General features: G+C 40.6%; 1 protein-coding gene across 2 annotated transcripts in view; it reads left to right on the forward strand.

Annotated features, from left to right (window-relative positions):
- The window catches only part of ARMC3 (armadillo repeat containing 3), a 91,593-nt gene that overhangs the window by 42,134 nt on the left and 31,456 nt on the right, over window positions 1–18,003 (forward strand). For both annotated transcript variants that reach the window (XM_069729556.1, XM_069729557.1), the window contains exons 9-11: window positions 1,388–1,540; window positions 1,626–1,731; window positions 16,544–16,793. In XM_069729556.1, coding sequence (XP_069585657.1) covers window positions 1,388–1,540; window positions 1,626–1,731; window positions 16,544–16,793 — 509 coding nt within the window. The remainder of the gene's footprint in view (window positions 1–1,387; window positions 1,541–1,625; window positions 1,732–16,543; window positions 16,794–18,003) is intronic.

Genomic DNA, 18,003 nt, shown 5'->3' on the forward strand with positions numbered 1-18,003 from the left:
AGACAATGACCAGCCCCCACATCCTGTAGAAACATTGACCCACCCCAGCTTCCTGTAGAGACAATGACCCACCCCCTCTTCTTGTAGAGACAATGACCTGCCCCTGCTGTTTGTAAAGACAATAACCCGCCCCTGCTCCCTGTTGAGACAATGACTGGCCCCACATCCTGTAGAGACAATGACCAACCCCCTCTTCTTGCAGAGACAATGACCCACCTCCAATTCCTGTAGAGACAGTGACCAGCCCCCACATCCTGTAGAAACAATGACCCACCCCGGCTTCCTGTAGAGACAATGACCCACCCCCTCTTCTTGTAGAGACAATGACCTGCCCCTGTTGTTTGTAAAGACAATAACCCGCCCCTGCTCCCTGTTGAGACAATGACTGGCCCCACATCCTGTAGAGACAATGAACCACCCCAGCTTCCTGTTTTGACAATGACCCCCCTGCTGCCTGTAGAGACAATGACCCGCCCACCTCTTCATGTAGAGACAATGACCCACCCCCGCATCCTGTAGAGACAATGACCAGCCCCCACATCCTGTAGAGACAATGACCCACCCTGGCTTCCTGTAGAGACAATGATCCCCCTGCTGCCTGTAGAGACAATGACCCACCCTGGTTTCCTGTAGAGACAACGACCCCCCTGCTGCCTGTAGAGACAATTACCCACTCCGGCTTCCTGTAGAGACAATGACCTGCCCCCTCTTCTTGTAGAGACAATGACCTGCCCCTGCTGTTTGTAAAGACAATAACCCGCCCCTGCTCCCTGTTGAGACAATGACTGGCCCCACATCCTGTAGAGACAATGACCAGCCCCCACATCCTGTAGAGACAATGACCCGCCCCGGCTTCCTGTAGAGACAATGACCCACCCCCTCTTCTTGTAGAGACAATGACCTGCCCCTGCTGTTTGTAAAGACAATAAACCACCCCTGCTCCCTGTTGAGACAATGACTGACCCACATCCTGTAGAGACAATGACCCGCCCCCTCTTCATGTAGAGACAATGACCCACCCCCGCGTCCTGTAGAGACAATGACCTACCCCTCTTCTTGTAGAGACAATGACCTGCCCCTGCTTTATCTAATCCAACACTGTGTCTCTGCTGTTAGAGGTGAATTACCGTTTGCAATATGCAGTTAGCAGGGACATACTATAGCTAGTGATGGGCACTTAGGAGTGTTTTTTTATGAGTAAGACAACCTTATTAAGTAGTAAAGGGATTTACAGATTTCCTATTTTTCACATTATCTATCAAAAGAGATCAAGTTGTCAAATGAGATCAAGTTGTCTGAAATGCAGTGACCATTTGCAGTATTGTAATTTTCGGATAATACATTGTTTACTTTGTATTCTGTATAACCTGTTTTATATATATATCAGCTGAGAATAGAAAATTCTTCCATGAACAAGAAGCAGAGAAAACTCTGGTGGAGCTGCTTGGATCAGATAATAATGGCGTTAAGGTGGCTGCTCTACAAGCCATTTCTGTGCTGTGTGCAAATGTGGCCAGCAAGGACGTATTCAGTAAGAATGGTGAGAGCAAGAGCTGGAAATTATGTATTTAGCCATGTAGAGCGCTGGAGCAATCCCAGCTAATAATATTGTGGTTTTTCTGCAGGAATTCTTCAAATAATTAATTTATTGAGCAAAGACAATGAAGAAGTGCGAGAAGGTGCCGTCTTTGCTCTGGCAAATCTTACCACTGGCTGCCCTAATAATGCTGGGTACGTATCCTCCTAAACCTAATAGTAAATGCTGATATTTTCATTGCATTTGAAGCCAGATTGAGCTGACCAATAATATATAAAATTCCTATAATTTTCTCCACTTGACATCCGTGACATTTGCTTGACCTTTTGTTCTGTGTGATGGTAGGATTGGCCTTCCACATAGGGTCCAGAATCACATATTCAACGTCTTCCGCATCTCTCACAGGAGAAAAACATACGTGATACGACTAAGAAAGTCTAAACACAAGTAGGACTATGACCAAGAGAAACCTAGAAAGCAAGTGATATTTAATGAGATTCATGCAGAATTTGGTATTTCTTATAGATTTTACCAAAACTATGCAAGAACTAAGCAGGGTCTTGACATTTACAAAATGAAGCATGAAAAGGTCACAAAGGAAATGTATAATTTCCCATAAATAATGAAAAAAAAAAGAAAGAAAACTTCAATTTCCAAAATATGAAATAAATAATAAAAAATGCACTGTGTTTACTATACGTTGTATATATATTTATACACATGGGTCAAAAACACTACAATAAGTAATAAAGGAAAAGTGTAATATTTGCCCATGGAAGGCAATCAAGTTGCTTTTATTTTTCAATGCACCCCTAAAATAAGAGAAGTGGAATCTGGTTGCACCAATTTTCCTTTTCACCAGTACTGACACATCTTCCTTGTATTGCATTTTTTTTCCTATTACCTACCCAAAAAAATCAGATTTTTACCAACCAATAAATCTGACCTTAAAGCTGCACTTATTAAGACTTTGTATTATCAGACTGTATAAAATTGTATATAATATATTATATAATATAAAGTATGTCTGTAAATTATACCCATTGAAATAGGTCCATGAAAACAAACACTTTCGGTAGATGAAGCGCGTAAAATATTGAATTAATATTTTTACTGATATAGCAAATTATGCACAAACAATTTTTGCCATTAAAAAATGAAAATAAACATATATATATTGAAAAAAAATGCATATATTACCTATGTGAGATTATCAAGTTCATAAAGGTTAAAAAAAAAATGCGTTGTACCAATTTTCTGAAAATCTTCTGGATGTAATAACGGGGACATTTTAGATTCATACAGTCTTGAAAGTTTTTCTTTTTCAGACGCAAAACCTTAAAAATAAAATATATATGTATGTTAAATGCACCTATTTGTTCTTAGCGCCACTTTTTTCTTAAAGAGGGATTGGAAAAAAATGTCTACATGTATGTATGTATATGTATATATATATATATATATATATATATATATATATATATATATATATTTGTGTATGGTATAAAACGTGTACATCTGTACTATTTGTAACTTAATTTTTTATTTTTAAGACAGGTTGAAACACAGTATACAATAGAAACATACGTACGCTCACATTTGGATACATTTGCCATTGTCATGTTTGTTTGTTTTTGTCTTTTTTATGGTGTTCTGCTGGTTTGAGAGGCATTCTGCTTTTGGCATGTGTTTGCCCCACAGAACTCTAGTATTCACCTGCATATTTTTTTTTTGTCTTTCCAGAAGTATAATGTCAGTTGTGTATAAAAAGATTTTGTGAACTGAGCACAACCGTTTATTTACCAGTTTGTTTTTTTAAAGATGAAATCTATTGTACATTGTTGACCTCCTGTTTTTAGCGTAAAAATAAGGATGCAAATTGCTGAACAAATTGTGTAAGTTTTGGCCTTGCGCAAGTTACTCTTAGCCAGACCTTCATGATGGAATTTCAGGCATAATCAGCATTTTGCATTACAGCTTTTTTATTACTAAACATGACTTTTTTTTTAAAGAAGTATCTAATATGCATGTGTTAGTAATACCGCCAGCTCTGAATTAGTGACACAAGGGTTAATGGAAAGTGGTCATAAAGAATTTCACTTGATTTGTGAGTAAATTGATGTGATCTTGAGGACATTATTTTTTTATTAAATTGGAGCTTTACTGCCATCTACTGGTGGATATTCTTTATATCATACAGCCCAGACATCGGTGAACATTTATGACCTTACTGGCAATCTTACATTTTTATTAACCCTTGAGTAGTCCTTTCTTACGCTTTTCTCCATTAAATCCGTTACTGAAAAAGCTTAGTGACTGCAGTCTATCGGTTCTCACTGGTCAGTAGAGATCTAACGTGAAGCTCTGATGCCGGATCTGTAACAGGACCTTATTGATCATGTATTATTTATAATGCACATTTTTTTTTATATAGAGCATAGAGTTTTTGGGGGCACCTGTAAGCAGATTGTGACTGAGACCCTCGGCATCTCTAGGAGCTTTGCAGTTTTGCAAGTTCGAGGCTACGGTCAGAGGACCAGAGATTCTCTTTTCCGAGAGAATCGGATCAATTATGTAGATGACTCGCTGATCAAATTCTGACCAGAGTGTCAGCTTAGTGTGATCCAGGGGAGAAGATAGAGAACACAATGTCTCCGTCGCCTCCATCCTGTGAGTCCGCTGTCATCCGAGTGCACTCCGATGATTTGCTCGCACTCATAGACTTGACTAGGTGAGTGGCGTCCAATGTGCGCTACATGCGCCAATTTCTTTCTCATGCTGAACCAACATGAGAAAAAAAACACTGATCAGCACTGTCCCATAGAATAGCACGGATCCGAGTGTTACCCGATAAAACATAGGAGAGCACTCATCCAATGTACACACTCGAGCGAGCTGTCCAGTTATCTTGCTCACCATTGCTGAGCTCGCTCTGGGTATCCCAAATCCGCTGATGCATGCCCAGTCTGTTTCCATCAGTTTCTTTCATTTTCTGCAGAAGACTATAAAGATCCTGATTCATTGCGATGGCTCTTACCGATCTTCACAGCTCTCTGTTTCCTATGTACCAGTCCTCCCTGTCTCCATCCCTGCCCACTATACTAATGTACAGAGTGGTCTTCTCTTCTGGCCAGGCCCCCTTGGAACAGTGATGTGGGTTAGCGCAGGAGCTCCCTGAACGCTTGCTTCCCCCTCACAGTAACGGCACGTGACATATAAGCACTACCCAAAAGAACAGGGCCCAGTGCAAGAACGGAGCGGAGTGTCGGAAAAAGTGCTGGCGAGTCACATGACCTCTTTTTATATCTCCAGATTGGCGCTATTACATAAAAATGTTTCCACTGAGGAGTGTTGACCTTTCAGTTATAGGGATCTGGTCCCAGAAAATCTCTTTAAATGAATATATTGGGACAGCTGGCAGGTCCTCTGCAACGTATTGTCTATGTATTGTACTGCGGTGGAGGCCGATCTGTGCCTAGAAGTTTCCAGCTTTTGGATACCTTTAATTACTACCACAAAAATGGGAGTTGTAGTCTTGGCAACAGCTGTCTGTCCTGTACAAACTTCTTTATTATTACGAGTTGTGAGGTCTTCCAGGCTGTTAGACAATGCTGGGAGTTGTAGTCTTCTCAATCAATAGAGTTCTTCCCTTTCAGCATGTGAAATTCTCCAAGGGGGGCAAAGTTTGTAGACCACTATGGTCTGCTCTCCAGTGTAGATACATAGTCATCTTATACTTAACACTTGTGATCCTGACTTTTCCTCCACCAGCTCCTCATTGCAGACATTGCCTCCCGAATAGCACTTTACCTGGTGATTTAATTACTAGCACTCCATCATCCGAGGAACATTATTACAGAACTGAGATTCATTTGAATTCTTGGACAGTATTAGCTGGAACTCATTTTGCAGATAGATTTCAGTATTATAATGGACAGTTGTGATTAATCACCATATTACTGCGTAGCACATTAATTAACATTGATAATTTGTCATGTTCTGAATTTAGCCTGGTGATTAAAAGGCTCGTCTTACTACCTGTGCGCCAAATTTAGTGAATATAATGTATTGTACATAATATTTCTGCCATGTTGTAAATTGGTACTCTACTGAATAGCTTAAAGGAGTTGAACCAAGTTTTTACGTTATCCCCCTATTCATAGGATAAGGAATGACTTACCAATTGCTTGGGGTCCAGTCTCTTGGACCCCCAGTGATCCTGAGAGTAGGGTTCTGAGAATAGAATGAAGGTTGAGCATGCGCACCTCACCTCCATTCATTTTCTGAGGCTACTAGAGAAACCTGATTACAGCGCTAGACTATCTCCAACTGTCTAATGGACAATAAATGGAGCGCAGGTTCACATTATCGACAAGCTGAGGCTCAGTCCATTAGGCCCAGCTACTTGATCGGCCCAGAATATGTCAGTGACTTTGTAAAAAATCCATCATGGCTTGCCCAAGTTGTCTGATCTTCACCTTCAGGGTGTTCTTTTTGATGATCATCACGTCAGTTTTCTTCTTTTTTTCTTCTGTAACTTGAACAACTCAACATTCTCTATTTTTCAACATCTTGCTCTTTGTCGTAGCTGATTTATCTGTCCCCTTAGAAATTTCATCTTCTTCTCCATTTCTTCTAATTCTTTTGCCTTCCTCAAAGAATATTTCAATAGTTTGACTTTAATTTTTCATAGTTGTCTTTTTTTCTTCATGAGCTTTTATCTGTTTATTGTCTTCCCCTTCTGAGAGATGAGATATATGTCCCCAACATATGGGTTCTTACTTGATGAGTATGCCATGGATGAGCGATATACAGGTGGTTTACATTTGTTTCCTACTGTAGAACACCTTGTATCTTTATCTGGTCATACCGGATCATTTGTAGTGTTTGGACTTGTGTTGGCTTCAGCCATTTGTTCAGAAGTAGTGTGTTCATTGCCAGTTTTTTCTTCAGGAAGTGGTGCCCTTGTAGCCTTTGATATAATGCAGCTTGGCATCCTGCAGCATTCGTACAAGTGGACAATATAAAATCCTTTGTCGAGGTCCATTTTTGGAATCAATAAAAGTTTCTTGGATGTCTGTGACCAGGGACAGGCTAGGCTTGGTGGCAGGACAGCAATTACCCCCTGGACCCGAGTTCCATTATATTTTTAGTGGTGTGAAGTCTTCTGATGGACGTTAGAAGTCAATCTATGATGGACTTGTGTTTCATATAAATTTCATTTCTCAGGAACAAAGTAATAGAATTTAAAGCGCAGCTATGAACAGAGTCTAAACTTGTGAAATAGAAGAGTCTTGTGCAATATGCATAATACTACATAATGCACAGTACGAAGACTTCTCAACTCCAACGAATAATGTTTCCGGTGTAACATACCAACCATACTTCACACGTAGTATGTTATTTGGGTTGGTGAGGTTTGATACCCATAACTTATCTCTTTTTTTTCTAGGATGTATAAGGACTTGTTTTTGGTGTGATGAGCTGATTACATTTTACTGCATTTCTTTGGGGAAATACGATGAAGGAAAAGTGGCAATTTTTAAAAAAATGTATTCAATATGGGTTAAATCTTAATATAATTTGATTGAACTAATATGGACACAGCAGCATCGAATTGAAATAAGCCTTTTTTTACTTAATTTATGTACTTGGGGTCAGATTTTTGGTAAAGATGTTACACATAGAGGTTGTTTGATGTACTGAGTCCGCTCTTCTACTACAACTAATACTAGATTTCTATTTGTGTTGCTGATGTTCTCACATATATAAGACTGTAAAGTTTGGGTCAGGGGACCTGCGGCAAGTCGTCGCTGTCCATACTCAGGCCATTATACATGTATGAATTCACCTGTAGATAGACTTCTAGTTGTATTATGTGGTTAATATGTCATGCTTACATCACTGGACTACACTGTGTTAGGTTATAAGTTGGACTTATGTCTAACATCAACCTTAAAAAACTATGAATTCATATATCTATGTTTCATAGTCCACATATGGACCTCATTGCCCAGACCAATTAGGGGTCTCCTGACCCGAACTTACATCCATATAGGCAAATATGTAATTGAGGGGAGCAACGCTCCCAAAATTCAACTTGGGCAGATTCACTCAAATGAGCCAGCAGATGCTTTTCGCTCTTAGTAAATTAGTTGAAAACTGAATTAATTGAAAATATGATTATTATGCTTTGAGTTCTGGAGCGACCTCTGAGCTTAAAAAACAGAAAGGTTAAATACTTGGGTCAGCCCCCAGGTAACATCGTGAGGCCACTCGCTTGGCTCAACACCAGAAGAACCAAATATCCACTCAACAAATCAGGGAGCTGTGGAGGAGGTGGCATAAGGGGTCAGATGAGGGCGTAGGCGTATTTTTTTTTTCTTAAATCTTTTACGTAATTGAGAAGATACTAGTTTTGCAATTAAACACGTGTCGCTCTTCTCAGAGGACAGGATTGAAAGTGAAGCCTTATTTTGTCTCTCTCAAAGTAAAGCCTTCATTAACTTGCTCCATAATGGAAGACAAAGTAGATTTGGTTTGGCAGGTGGCATCTGCTGCACTCTTTAAAAACTTTAAGGAAGAAAACTTGAAGTGAAATAGTAAGAAATTTTTATAAATGTAAAAACTGGTTTTCGGGATCCCAAACTTATGGAGATGTAGATCTCCATTTTCCATGTGATGAAACATTTGCAGATTAAGCTGTTGTTACTTCTAGCCATCTTACATTAATATGGCAGCATTTATTTATTTTGGTAAATCATCCTATGAAGTGCGAGTTCAGACATTCAGTGGCGGGTAAAAGCTGGAGTGTTTCCTCCCACAGTTAGTCATCATTTTTTATGTTCTTTTTTGGTCATTTGTATTTTTAAGTACTTAAATCATTATTAATATGGTTTTCCAAAATTATACAACTCTACATATATGAATAAGAGGAATATTCCCTCGAAATGCTTTATTTTAGACGGATTTGTTAAAATTACTGTATTAAATTAATTAAACGCTAGTGGCCCATGTTTTCTTAAGTTATTTTACTTGCTCTGGAGTTTACAAGTAATGAGGTTGCTGAAAAAATAAAACTGTGGCTCATCTTAAGTGCATGGTGTAGATCACTTGTATCTGATTGTAAAGTAGTCACGGGGCGCATGTAGGATACATAGGCGTGTTACCTGAAGTTGGCCTTTTCTGTTAGTAAATGCAGTTGATTTCTGAGAATCTTGCAGGAGTCTAATACATGGAAACATAAGCTTCATCCAATAAGTTTAGCGTTCGTACACCTGCCTTAATTTGGGATGTGCAGGAATAAGATGCGCCAAATTCAAGAAGAGGTGCATGCCACTTAAAGGGTTTATCCACTATTGGGACGACTCCTTCTTACACTAAATGTTCGGGCCAATAAAATAATAAACCCTATACTCACCTCCGGTGCTGGTGACATTCCCACGGTGTTGACACTCGCTCTCCCCAGGGATCAGCTGCAGCCCGGACTTCCTCTTCCTGTCCAGTTTGTCCAAACATGGAGACAGTGATGCCAGTGCTTATTGGACGCTGGGCATCACGTGTCATTCCACCGCATCAGAGCCTTGGGACTGCGAGTGCTGACACCGCTGGAACAGAGCCAGCATGGGAGGTGAGCATAGGCTTTATTATTTTATGAGGGCCGAACATTTTGTTTAAGAAGTGGTTGTCCCAGTAGTGGATGGACTGGAGTAACATTACTTACAAAAGAAACACCTCCGATACTGGTGAATTTGAAGGGCGGGCGTAGCTCTGCACCATGCCGCCCAGGCTCCCCCCAAGCAGAGCTGCTTGAAAATGCCAAAAGTTGCAAAAAAAGTGTGTGACTTTTACAATTGCATTCACATCACAGTTTGCTGCCCATTCAGTACTTTATCATCTTCCATCTGAATTCTCCAAAAAACGGTATTTATATGTTCCCCCCCTCCCCAAAGTAGCCATTTTTTACTCCATTTTCTAAATGCCGTTTTTTGAGAATTCAGACAAAATCCGCTGACATTGTGCTAAACGTCAAGTAAAACATATCACTGCTGCCTAAAGCTGAAAAAAGTCCAAAAAAATCAACTAGTGTCCTGCAATGTTGATAGAGAGGTGAACAAAACCCCTAGAGCCATGTCTGTGTCTATGGGAAATGCTACAGGGCCCCCTGATGTATGAAGGAGCTAATTGCACAGGTTGTTTCGTCCACAGGTGAGCCATGCATGGCGTGTCTTGAACAAGACAGCGCATTTGGCATGTCAGACTAACATGTTAGATGTAAATCCGCAATTAAAGGGAACCTGTCACCCCCCAAAATCGATGGTAAGGTAAGCTCACCGTCATCAGGGGCTTATCTACAGCATTCTGTAGTGCTGTAGATAAGCCGCCGATGTTACCTGAAAGAGGAGAAAAAGACGTTAGATTATGCTCACCCAGGGGCGGTCCCGCTGTGGTCTGGTCAAATGGGTGTCTCAGGTCCACTCCGGCGTCTCCCATCTTCATTCCATGACGTCCTCTTCTGGTCTTCACGCCGCAGCTCCGGCGCAGGCGTACTTTGTCTGCCCTGTTGAGGGCAGAGGAAAGTACTGCAGTGCGCAGGCGCCGGAAAGGTCAGAGAGGCCCGGCACCTGCGCACTGCAGTACTTTGCTCTGCCCTCAACAGGGCAGACAAAGTACACCTGCGCTGGAGCCGCTGCATGAAGACCAGAAGAGGACGTCATGGAATGAAGATGGGAAGCCCCGGAGTGGACCTGAGACGCCCATTTGACCGGACGGCAGCGGGACCGCCCCTGGGTGAGTATAATCTAACCTCTTTTTCTCCTCTTTCAGGATACATCGGGGGCTTATCTACAGCATTACAGAATGCTGTAGATAAGCCCCTCATGATGGTGAGCTTACCTCACCATCGATTTTGGGGGTGACAGGTTCCCTTTAATGATTGTCAGCTAATTACTGGAGTGATGGGGGTTGCACTTGCAGGCCCCGATTCTTTATACAAAGAAATAGTTGCAATTTCTTTTCATTCATTACCTGTTGATTACAATAAAGTATTAAATTGAGTAGTATGCTGGATAAATGATGAATGATCACTCAGCGAGGTTCAACAGCTGGGACCCCCATGATAGCTACAACAGTGGGCACATTGTATGCTGCAGCCCCCACCATCAGCACAATCATGTGAGTAGGAGCTTGAGAATAGTCAGTAAAAAGTGTCATCCATTGGCATACACCTTTTAACGTTGTTTTAAAGGCTGTGAGAACCCAAGGTTCTGTCTGTACCCTTCATTATTTCATTTATTTTTATACACCCCGCAGATTGCAGCCTGCTCCTAGTTTTCAACTTTTCTCCTGTCGATCCATCCTCCCAGTTGTACATGCTGGACGTGAGTCTTCACAGCTTCATTACTGAGTGATTTCCCTTTCTACAACTGATGATGGATCATATTCTTTCGTCCTTATCTATAATCTGAGCTCGGAAGCCTCCCTTAAGAACATGAATGCTTTCCTCTCTGATCTGCTAAGTACAACCCCTTCTCTTTCCCTGCTGCTCTGTCTAAGGCAGAGTTCAGACTGTCGTATGTAAAGTCATTTACTGTCATCCAAAAATGCTCATTGTTATCCATATGGCATCCGTTTTAATACATCAGCGGTAATAAAAGCAGGATAGAAAACCAAATAGAGTTTCCTGTGTTAATAATCTCAGGGAATCTGTGAAATATAGCTGCCATATGGATGTTGAGCGGCGTGCTGTAAGGTTTAGTTAACATACTGTATCCAGCTCTCAGATTATGCAGATGCCAACATGCTGTATTTCAGTTTCCATCTAATTTGATAGAATCTTTTTTTTTTTTTATAGAAACTAGAAGTAGAATATTTTTTTTTACTAGAAAACCACAGCATGCTGCATTATTTAGTTTGCTAGAGAAAGAAATTGCTTAGTATATTATTACTGTTCTCATTAGGCAGATTATTGGAGAATAACATGCATATTTATTTGGTAATGTTTGTTCAGATGGCATTATTGTATTTTTTCTATTTAATAATATTTGTTTAGATGAAGCAAATACATTTGACATACCCAACCTAGAGAACATGCAAGCACTACACGGGAGTACACAGGGCGTCTGCTGGTTAAAAGCTTTTTACCCCTACTAATTACCTTGTCCTTTCAACTCCGAGCGGCATCCAGTCTGATGCCGGAAGAAATCAGACAATGGGACCTGTCAGTTACATTTACATTCACGCTTAGTAACAGCATTCTCCTTCCTATCGGGCTGTGTTTTGTTTAAATGCTACAATAATGTATTTATTACATTACCTTTTGTAGGTTATTTATAGGCTGCTATAATGCGGTTGTACTTAATTTATTAAGAACGAAGATTTCTTTGTAAAAAAAATTTGAGAATTTCGGTAAGTTCAAGTCAGTCTGGCAAATTAGTTTGACAATCTATATTCTTTTTTAATTTATTTATAAGAAAAGTTTATTTATTGAGGCACCAGTGATAACAAGCATTAGAACAGTAAAGCAGGCACCGATACAAAATATGCCTTAATAGCAAAAGCATGCAAATACACAGTTCATAGGAATAATTTCTAAATCTGAATAACTCCCACCCAACCAACACCCCCCCACCATTTATTCCCTTGGTGTAAATTGAATAACTCGATCTGGCTCTGATTGCTTAACTACATCCACAAAATCTTATAAATTATTTAACGAAATCTTCAACCTAGCACTAATAAATTGAAAATTACATCAGACGACAAAACCTTAAACACTACTGCCAGGACTTTGATCCAGTCTTCCCATTGTTTACCAACAGCTCCCCTTTTAATATATACCTTTTTCTGCATTAGGATTGTATTCTTTAATCCCCAAACCATTTTGTCAATCGAGGGAGGGCTACCTGTTAGCTAGTGTTTAGCAATAATCTTCCTTACACAGTAGAATATTTTAGTTATGGCCAACTGCCCTGGAGAAGATCCTCCAATGTACCCCACTAGATCCAGGAAGCAAGACTTAGGATTAATGGAAAATGGAATGTTAAAGACCTCACTAATTAGACTGCTGATATTTTCATGTAGCTCCCCCAATTGCGAACATGACCAAAACATATGAATCAGGTCTGCCCCCTCTTCCCCACAGTGGAGAAAACAATCATCAGCTCTGAGACCCATTCAATATGTTTTTGGGGTTCTATAGACTCTATGAATCCAGAACAATTGTGACTTCCTCTGTACCATGTTGAGTCCAAGATGTCCTCCCGTTCCTCCATGGAAATATGTCCCACATAAGGTCACCCAGAATTCTTCATAGCAGAGAGTTATACATCAAGCAGGTAATAACCTTATTAGTTTTACCTATTAGCACATAGTCTAGTTTCCCATTGACTGAGATGGAGAGTTCAGAAACAGTATTTTAACATTCGATGTGAGCAGGGAAACAGGTCTACATGAGTTGGGTATTTCTTTATCTATCAATTTATCTATTAACTGGTACATAAATACATTATATTGTTGCTTTTATTATTTGCCTGTGCCAATTTATAGTCTTTTAGTTGCTGTTGATCCTCATTCCATTGAGCCCTATTATCTGAGCTATTATTGAGTATAAAAGCTTGCTCAGTCATTCGTACCCGGTCCTCTATCTCCTGCCCCTTTTTTCACAAGTTATCCTTTACCATTTTTATTAGCCTTCATAGCGTCCCAAACTACATTCAAGGGTGCTGAACCTATATTAAGATCGAGAAATTCTGTCAGCTTCCTCCTGATATTATCTAGGTTGATAAGTTTGAGCCAAAATAGGTCCACTTGTACCTGACATAGGAGAGGAGAGTAGTCTGATAAGGACCTAGGGGAATATTCAATATTGAAAAGAAGCAGGACCATAGGGGGATTACAGAGACTCATATCTATTCCTGAAAGAGACCGATACGTTGAGGATGCACAGGAGAAGACCCTTAGGCTAGGAGCTCTTTCCCTCCAAATATTTATCATATCCACTTCATTAATCAGGCAGCCAAAAAGGGGAACAATTGTCATACCCCACTGGACACCTATCCTTTCGAAGTGTTACATATATTATTAAAGTCGCCCATAATTATAAGGGGGATATCCGGCCAATTTGCTAGCTTTACTAGTATTTTCTTGAGCGGGATATTTGAAAAAGGAGGAGGAACATATAGCTTATCTCACTGATATATTCAAAATGAGAAAGTATACAGCAAACCCCAACAAATCTTCTGTCATCATATCTAAAGGAATCTATACATTTAAAGGACATTTTCTTATCTCCTAGAAGGCTGACCCCACGGGCATGGTTAGAATGGACAGAATGAAGACTAAACCCCATCAAGGACCTGTGTAGCAGATTCATAGATTCCTTGGTTAAGTGTGTGTCCTGCAGCCCTATAACAATGGGGTTAATGTTTCTAATCTGCTCAACAATTGCTTGACTCTTAGCGTTGCCTTTAAGACCACGAACATTCCAAAACATAAATGTTACCATTAAACCCATATTTTAAATTCAAGAATAACTTTCAATATTCCATCCAGTGTACCATGTTTCAGAATTATTTTTCCAACCAAGATCTCAGAATTAAAACGTGTATAGCCATGAAACCAACCCCTCACCTCAACCCCAAACTCTTCCCCCCCATCCTATCCTTTGTAAACCTACCCTTACAAGTAAGGGATGGGGTTCAAAGTCATATTTACCACGCAAACAGCAATATGCATGTCCACCTAATAAGCTGAATGCGGGAGGACACACATGCTCAGTCACTGTCCCAACAGACAGGTCTCTGCATAGCGACCCTCTCTTCACTGCGTACCAGCGAGTAGACATTGCTCCTTTTCTAATAAGCAGGGCAGAACGCTGAGACTCTGCAGCAGCATGGCGGTATAGCTGAGAAGACTTCTTCTGCAGGAAAAGTAAAAAGAGACTATATTGTCAGCTGCCAAATTAACAGCAGCACCAAAAGGGATACAAGAAAGCAAAAAATTGTATTTAACAACCTCTTATACTTTAAGTTCTCTCCACTTTCTCGCCTTTCCCTACCCAATAAATGGTTAACCATTTATAAATCTTAATAAAAAATACTGAAAAACAAAAAAAAGTACTATTTTATGCTAGAAACCATGCCAATTACATTAAAACAGCTAGCACCAGTCTTTCATTACTTTTTTTACATGACAATTGTTTGAGATTAGTGATGAGCGATTATGCTCGTTACTCGAGATTTCCGCGCATGCTCGGGTGTTCTCCGAGTGTCTTGGCCGTGCTCGGAGATTTAGTTTGTGTCGCTGCAGCTGCATGATTTGCGGCTGCTAGACAGCTTGAATACATGTGGGGATTTCCTAACAAACAGGCAATCCCCACATTTATTCAGGCTGTCTAGCAGCCACAAATCATGCAGCTGTGGCGATACAAACTAAATCTCCGTTCATGCCCAAAATGCTCGGAGAACACCTGAGCATGCTCGGAAATCTAGAGCAACGAGCATACTTGCTCATCACAATTTGAGATATCTCTTTTAATAAACAGATATTTAACCTTCGTCCGGCTGAGTAGGTAAAATTGTAACTATTCCGTTTAAAAATTGCAATAACTTTTTTTTTCGAAAAGGGCTGAAATTTCGTGACATCTCTGCAGTTTTGGTCCAGAATATATTGGCCAAATTTCAATAAAATATATATGAAGGTACAGTTGTACCTCTGCAGCCTGTTAACGTTGTAAAATTATGCAGCCTGACGAAGGTTAAGATACTCTTAGGGCTGTCTTTTAGTGGGCGGTATTGCACTAAATGATCGATGCTCCAGACAACTTATAACACCTCTTGGACTATTTGGCCAAGAAGCATCACACAGTCCCAGCCATGACTGTATGTTGCCTCTTGGACTATCAGACTCCAATGCACAGTTCTGTTGTTAAGCTCACTTGTTGAGGTGGATCCACTAAACTTCATATCCAGGTGGTCACATGGACCCTGGGCATTAGTGCAACTTCCTCAACTGCATGTGTAGAACCTTGAGAATTTGGACAAACAGCATTGTCAGGAGCAATAGGACAGATGAAGCTGGGATGAATGCAAGTTAAAGCTAGGGCCGGACTGGCCATCTGGCAATTCTGGCAAATGCCAGAAGTACCTATCTGGTTGTGGGCTGCCTTGTCTGCTACTTTGTTATCAGAATCAGTGTTGTGATGAAACACAAAGTTGCTTTCCTCCATCCAGGGTAATATTAATAATATATTCCCATCTGGTGCTTGGGGACAGGTACAGCATGGGCCTGTGTGATTTCAAATGCTAGGGCTGAATTTAAGCCTCAGTCCGTACCTGGTTAAAGCACAATAAGCTCAGATGGTGAAGCAGCCCAATTATAGGTCTCTGGTGTCTCAATCCCAAGACTCAGGAGTATGATTTAGTGGGTCTTAAATAGAACTAGGGAGATTATGTCACTGAGCCACACCGGACAACTTGCAAAACCTGACATGGAGCACAGCAGAGGGCAGCAGACCTAGGTGAAGGAAGCGGAGCCAGGGATACCCAGGACAGAAGTGTAACACCTGTAGCATCTATCAGACCAGACATTCTCTTTAATGTAAACGTTCACTCCAGGCAAAAACTTCTAAACAATTTTATGCCAAGTACCGTTCATGTCCAGAAAGGTAAAAACTACTCCTTTGGGGATTTTTTTGTACCCAGAACATCTGTTTGTTAAATGGCATGCATAATTTTTGTATTTTCCTTCTTGTCACACTGCAGGAACATTGAACATTTGATGTTAGTCTCTGCCACAGATTATAGCTGCTAATTGGGGTGACTAGCGGCAAAATTGTTCTTACAGAAAGGGACTGTCCAAAACAGACTTGACTAAACAAACATTAATCCTAATTAGCGGGTTCTGTTAAAAATATAACATGCAATTTTTGCATGAAAAAACTTAATTGTTTAAGTAAGATATAAACAGTAGTAACTAACGATTATTGTTTTTTTTTTTTTCTATCAGTGCATTGGTTGAAGCCAACGGAATTGATGCGCTAGTCAATCTGTTGACAGATAAAAGAGAAGGAGTGGTGGTCAATGCTTGTACTGTTCTTATCAACATGGCTGCTCAGGAGTCCCTCCGTCTTGCTATGCAAAGTAACAATGTTATGCAGACCCTTGTGGCTACGCTGCAGTCAGCAAGTAATTTGGTGCTCACAAAAGCCTTACTTACAGTGGCCGCCTTGGGATGTGATGCTGAAGCAAGAGCCGAGGTAAGGGGCTTATTGAATTATAATGTTGCCTGTATATAGCGGATTTCTCTGCCACCTGCTGTGTAGGGAACTTCAGCAGCGCTCAATTCAAGTGTAACGTGCAAGGACGAAATGTGAAGGAGATTCAGTGTTAAAGCAGTTCTGCAGCTCCTTCAATAAGAAAGTTATAGCACAGATACGTAATTTTCTGTGATGGGAATGCCTTTCTAATAATGTCGTAACTGCAATAGTTTTACCAGGAAAGTAATTTAAAGGGATATTTCCGAATTGTGTTCCCCAATATTTCCAAATAGTACGGTAGTATAGATCGTCATTGTTCTTGGCAGCACATGACCTGCTTGCACAGGACGATAAGTGCTGCCAGGAGCGATGATTTTAAACAAGCTTAAGAATAATTTCACTCAACAAACGAGCAGATGATTGGCAGCATGGCTGATAATCAGGTTGCCAATAATTCTCCAGTGTAAATCACCCTAATTAATAGTACGATGTAAGGAACCTTGAGAGCTTCTTCATCTAATGCACTGTACTGTACACGCTATGTTACTAAAAAGGGTTCCCCATTTACCAAACATGTTTTCTAACCACTTACTGAGGGGGTTACTAATAACTGAGATTTCAGCTAATTCGTTGGACAAGGCATCAATTCCTCTCAAGGTCTTACTTATGCTACCATCCGGGGCAGTGTTGTTGGGAATAAAAGTACAGAATGATTCCCCAACCATCTTACACACCTCTCCCCTCTTTGCCAGAATCATGTCAAGGGCAAGTCTATTGTGAAAGGTCATGGTCAAGATGGCCCACAACTGTTCTTGGGACACCAATACCGTCAATGTACACGTGAGGGTCGAAAGAATGCTGGTGTCACACTTGTGTCTCTGGTTTTCTGTTGCATATTCATGGAGCTTGTTTGTATTCAGAGTCACAATATGGAATGGCATCAGGAATTTAACAATAGCACATGTTCCCTCCCATGCCACTGGAAGTACTGGATAAAGTCACCATTTCCACATATCCACCACAAGTCATCCCCACAAGCAATGGGGTTTGTCTGGTTGCTTATAGAGAAGGGCACTGTGCCTAGATGAGGTGTAGCTAGGGCACAGACTATACAACCACTCTTGGTTATGGCGAGTGCAGAGCATTTTATCTATTCTAGCCAATAATTGGTTTCTGAGTACCCTGTTTCCACCCGGCAAGGTTGTCTCTT

This window comes from Ranitomeya imitator, chromosome 6 (genome assembly GCF_032444005.1).
Source record: "Ranitomeya imitator isolate aRanImi1 chromosome 6, aRanImi1.pri, whole genome shotgun sequence".
NCBI lineage: Eukaryota > Metazoa > Chordata > Amphibia > Anura > Dendrobatidae > Ranitomeya > Ranitomeya imitator.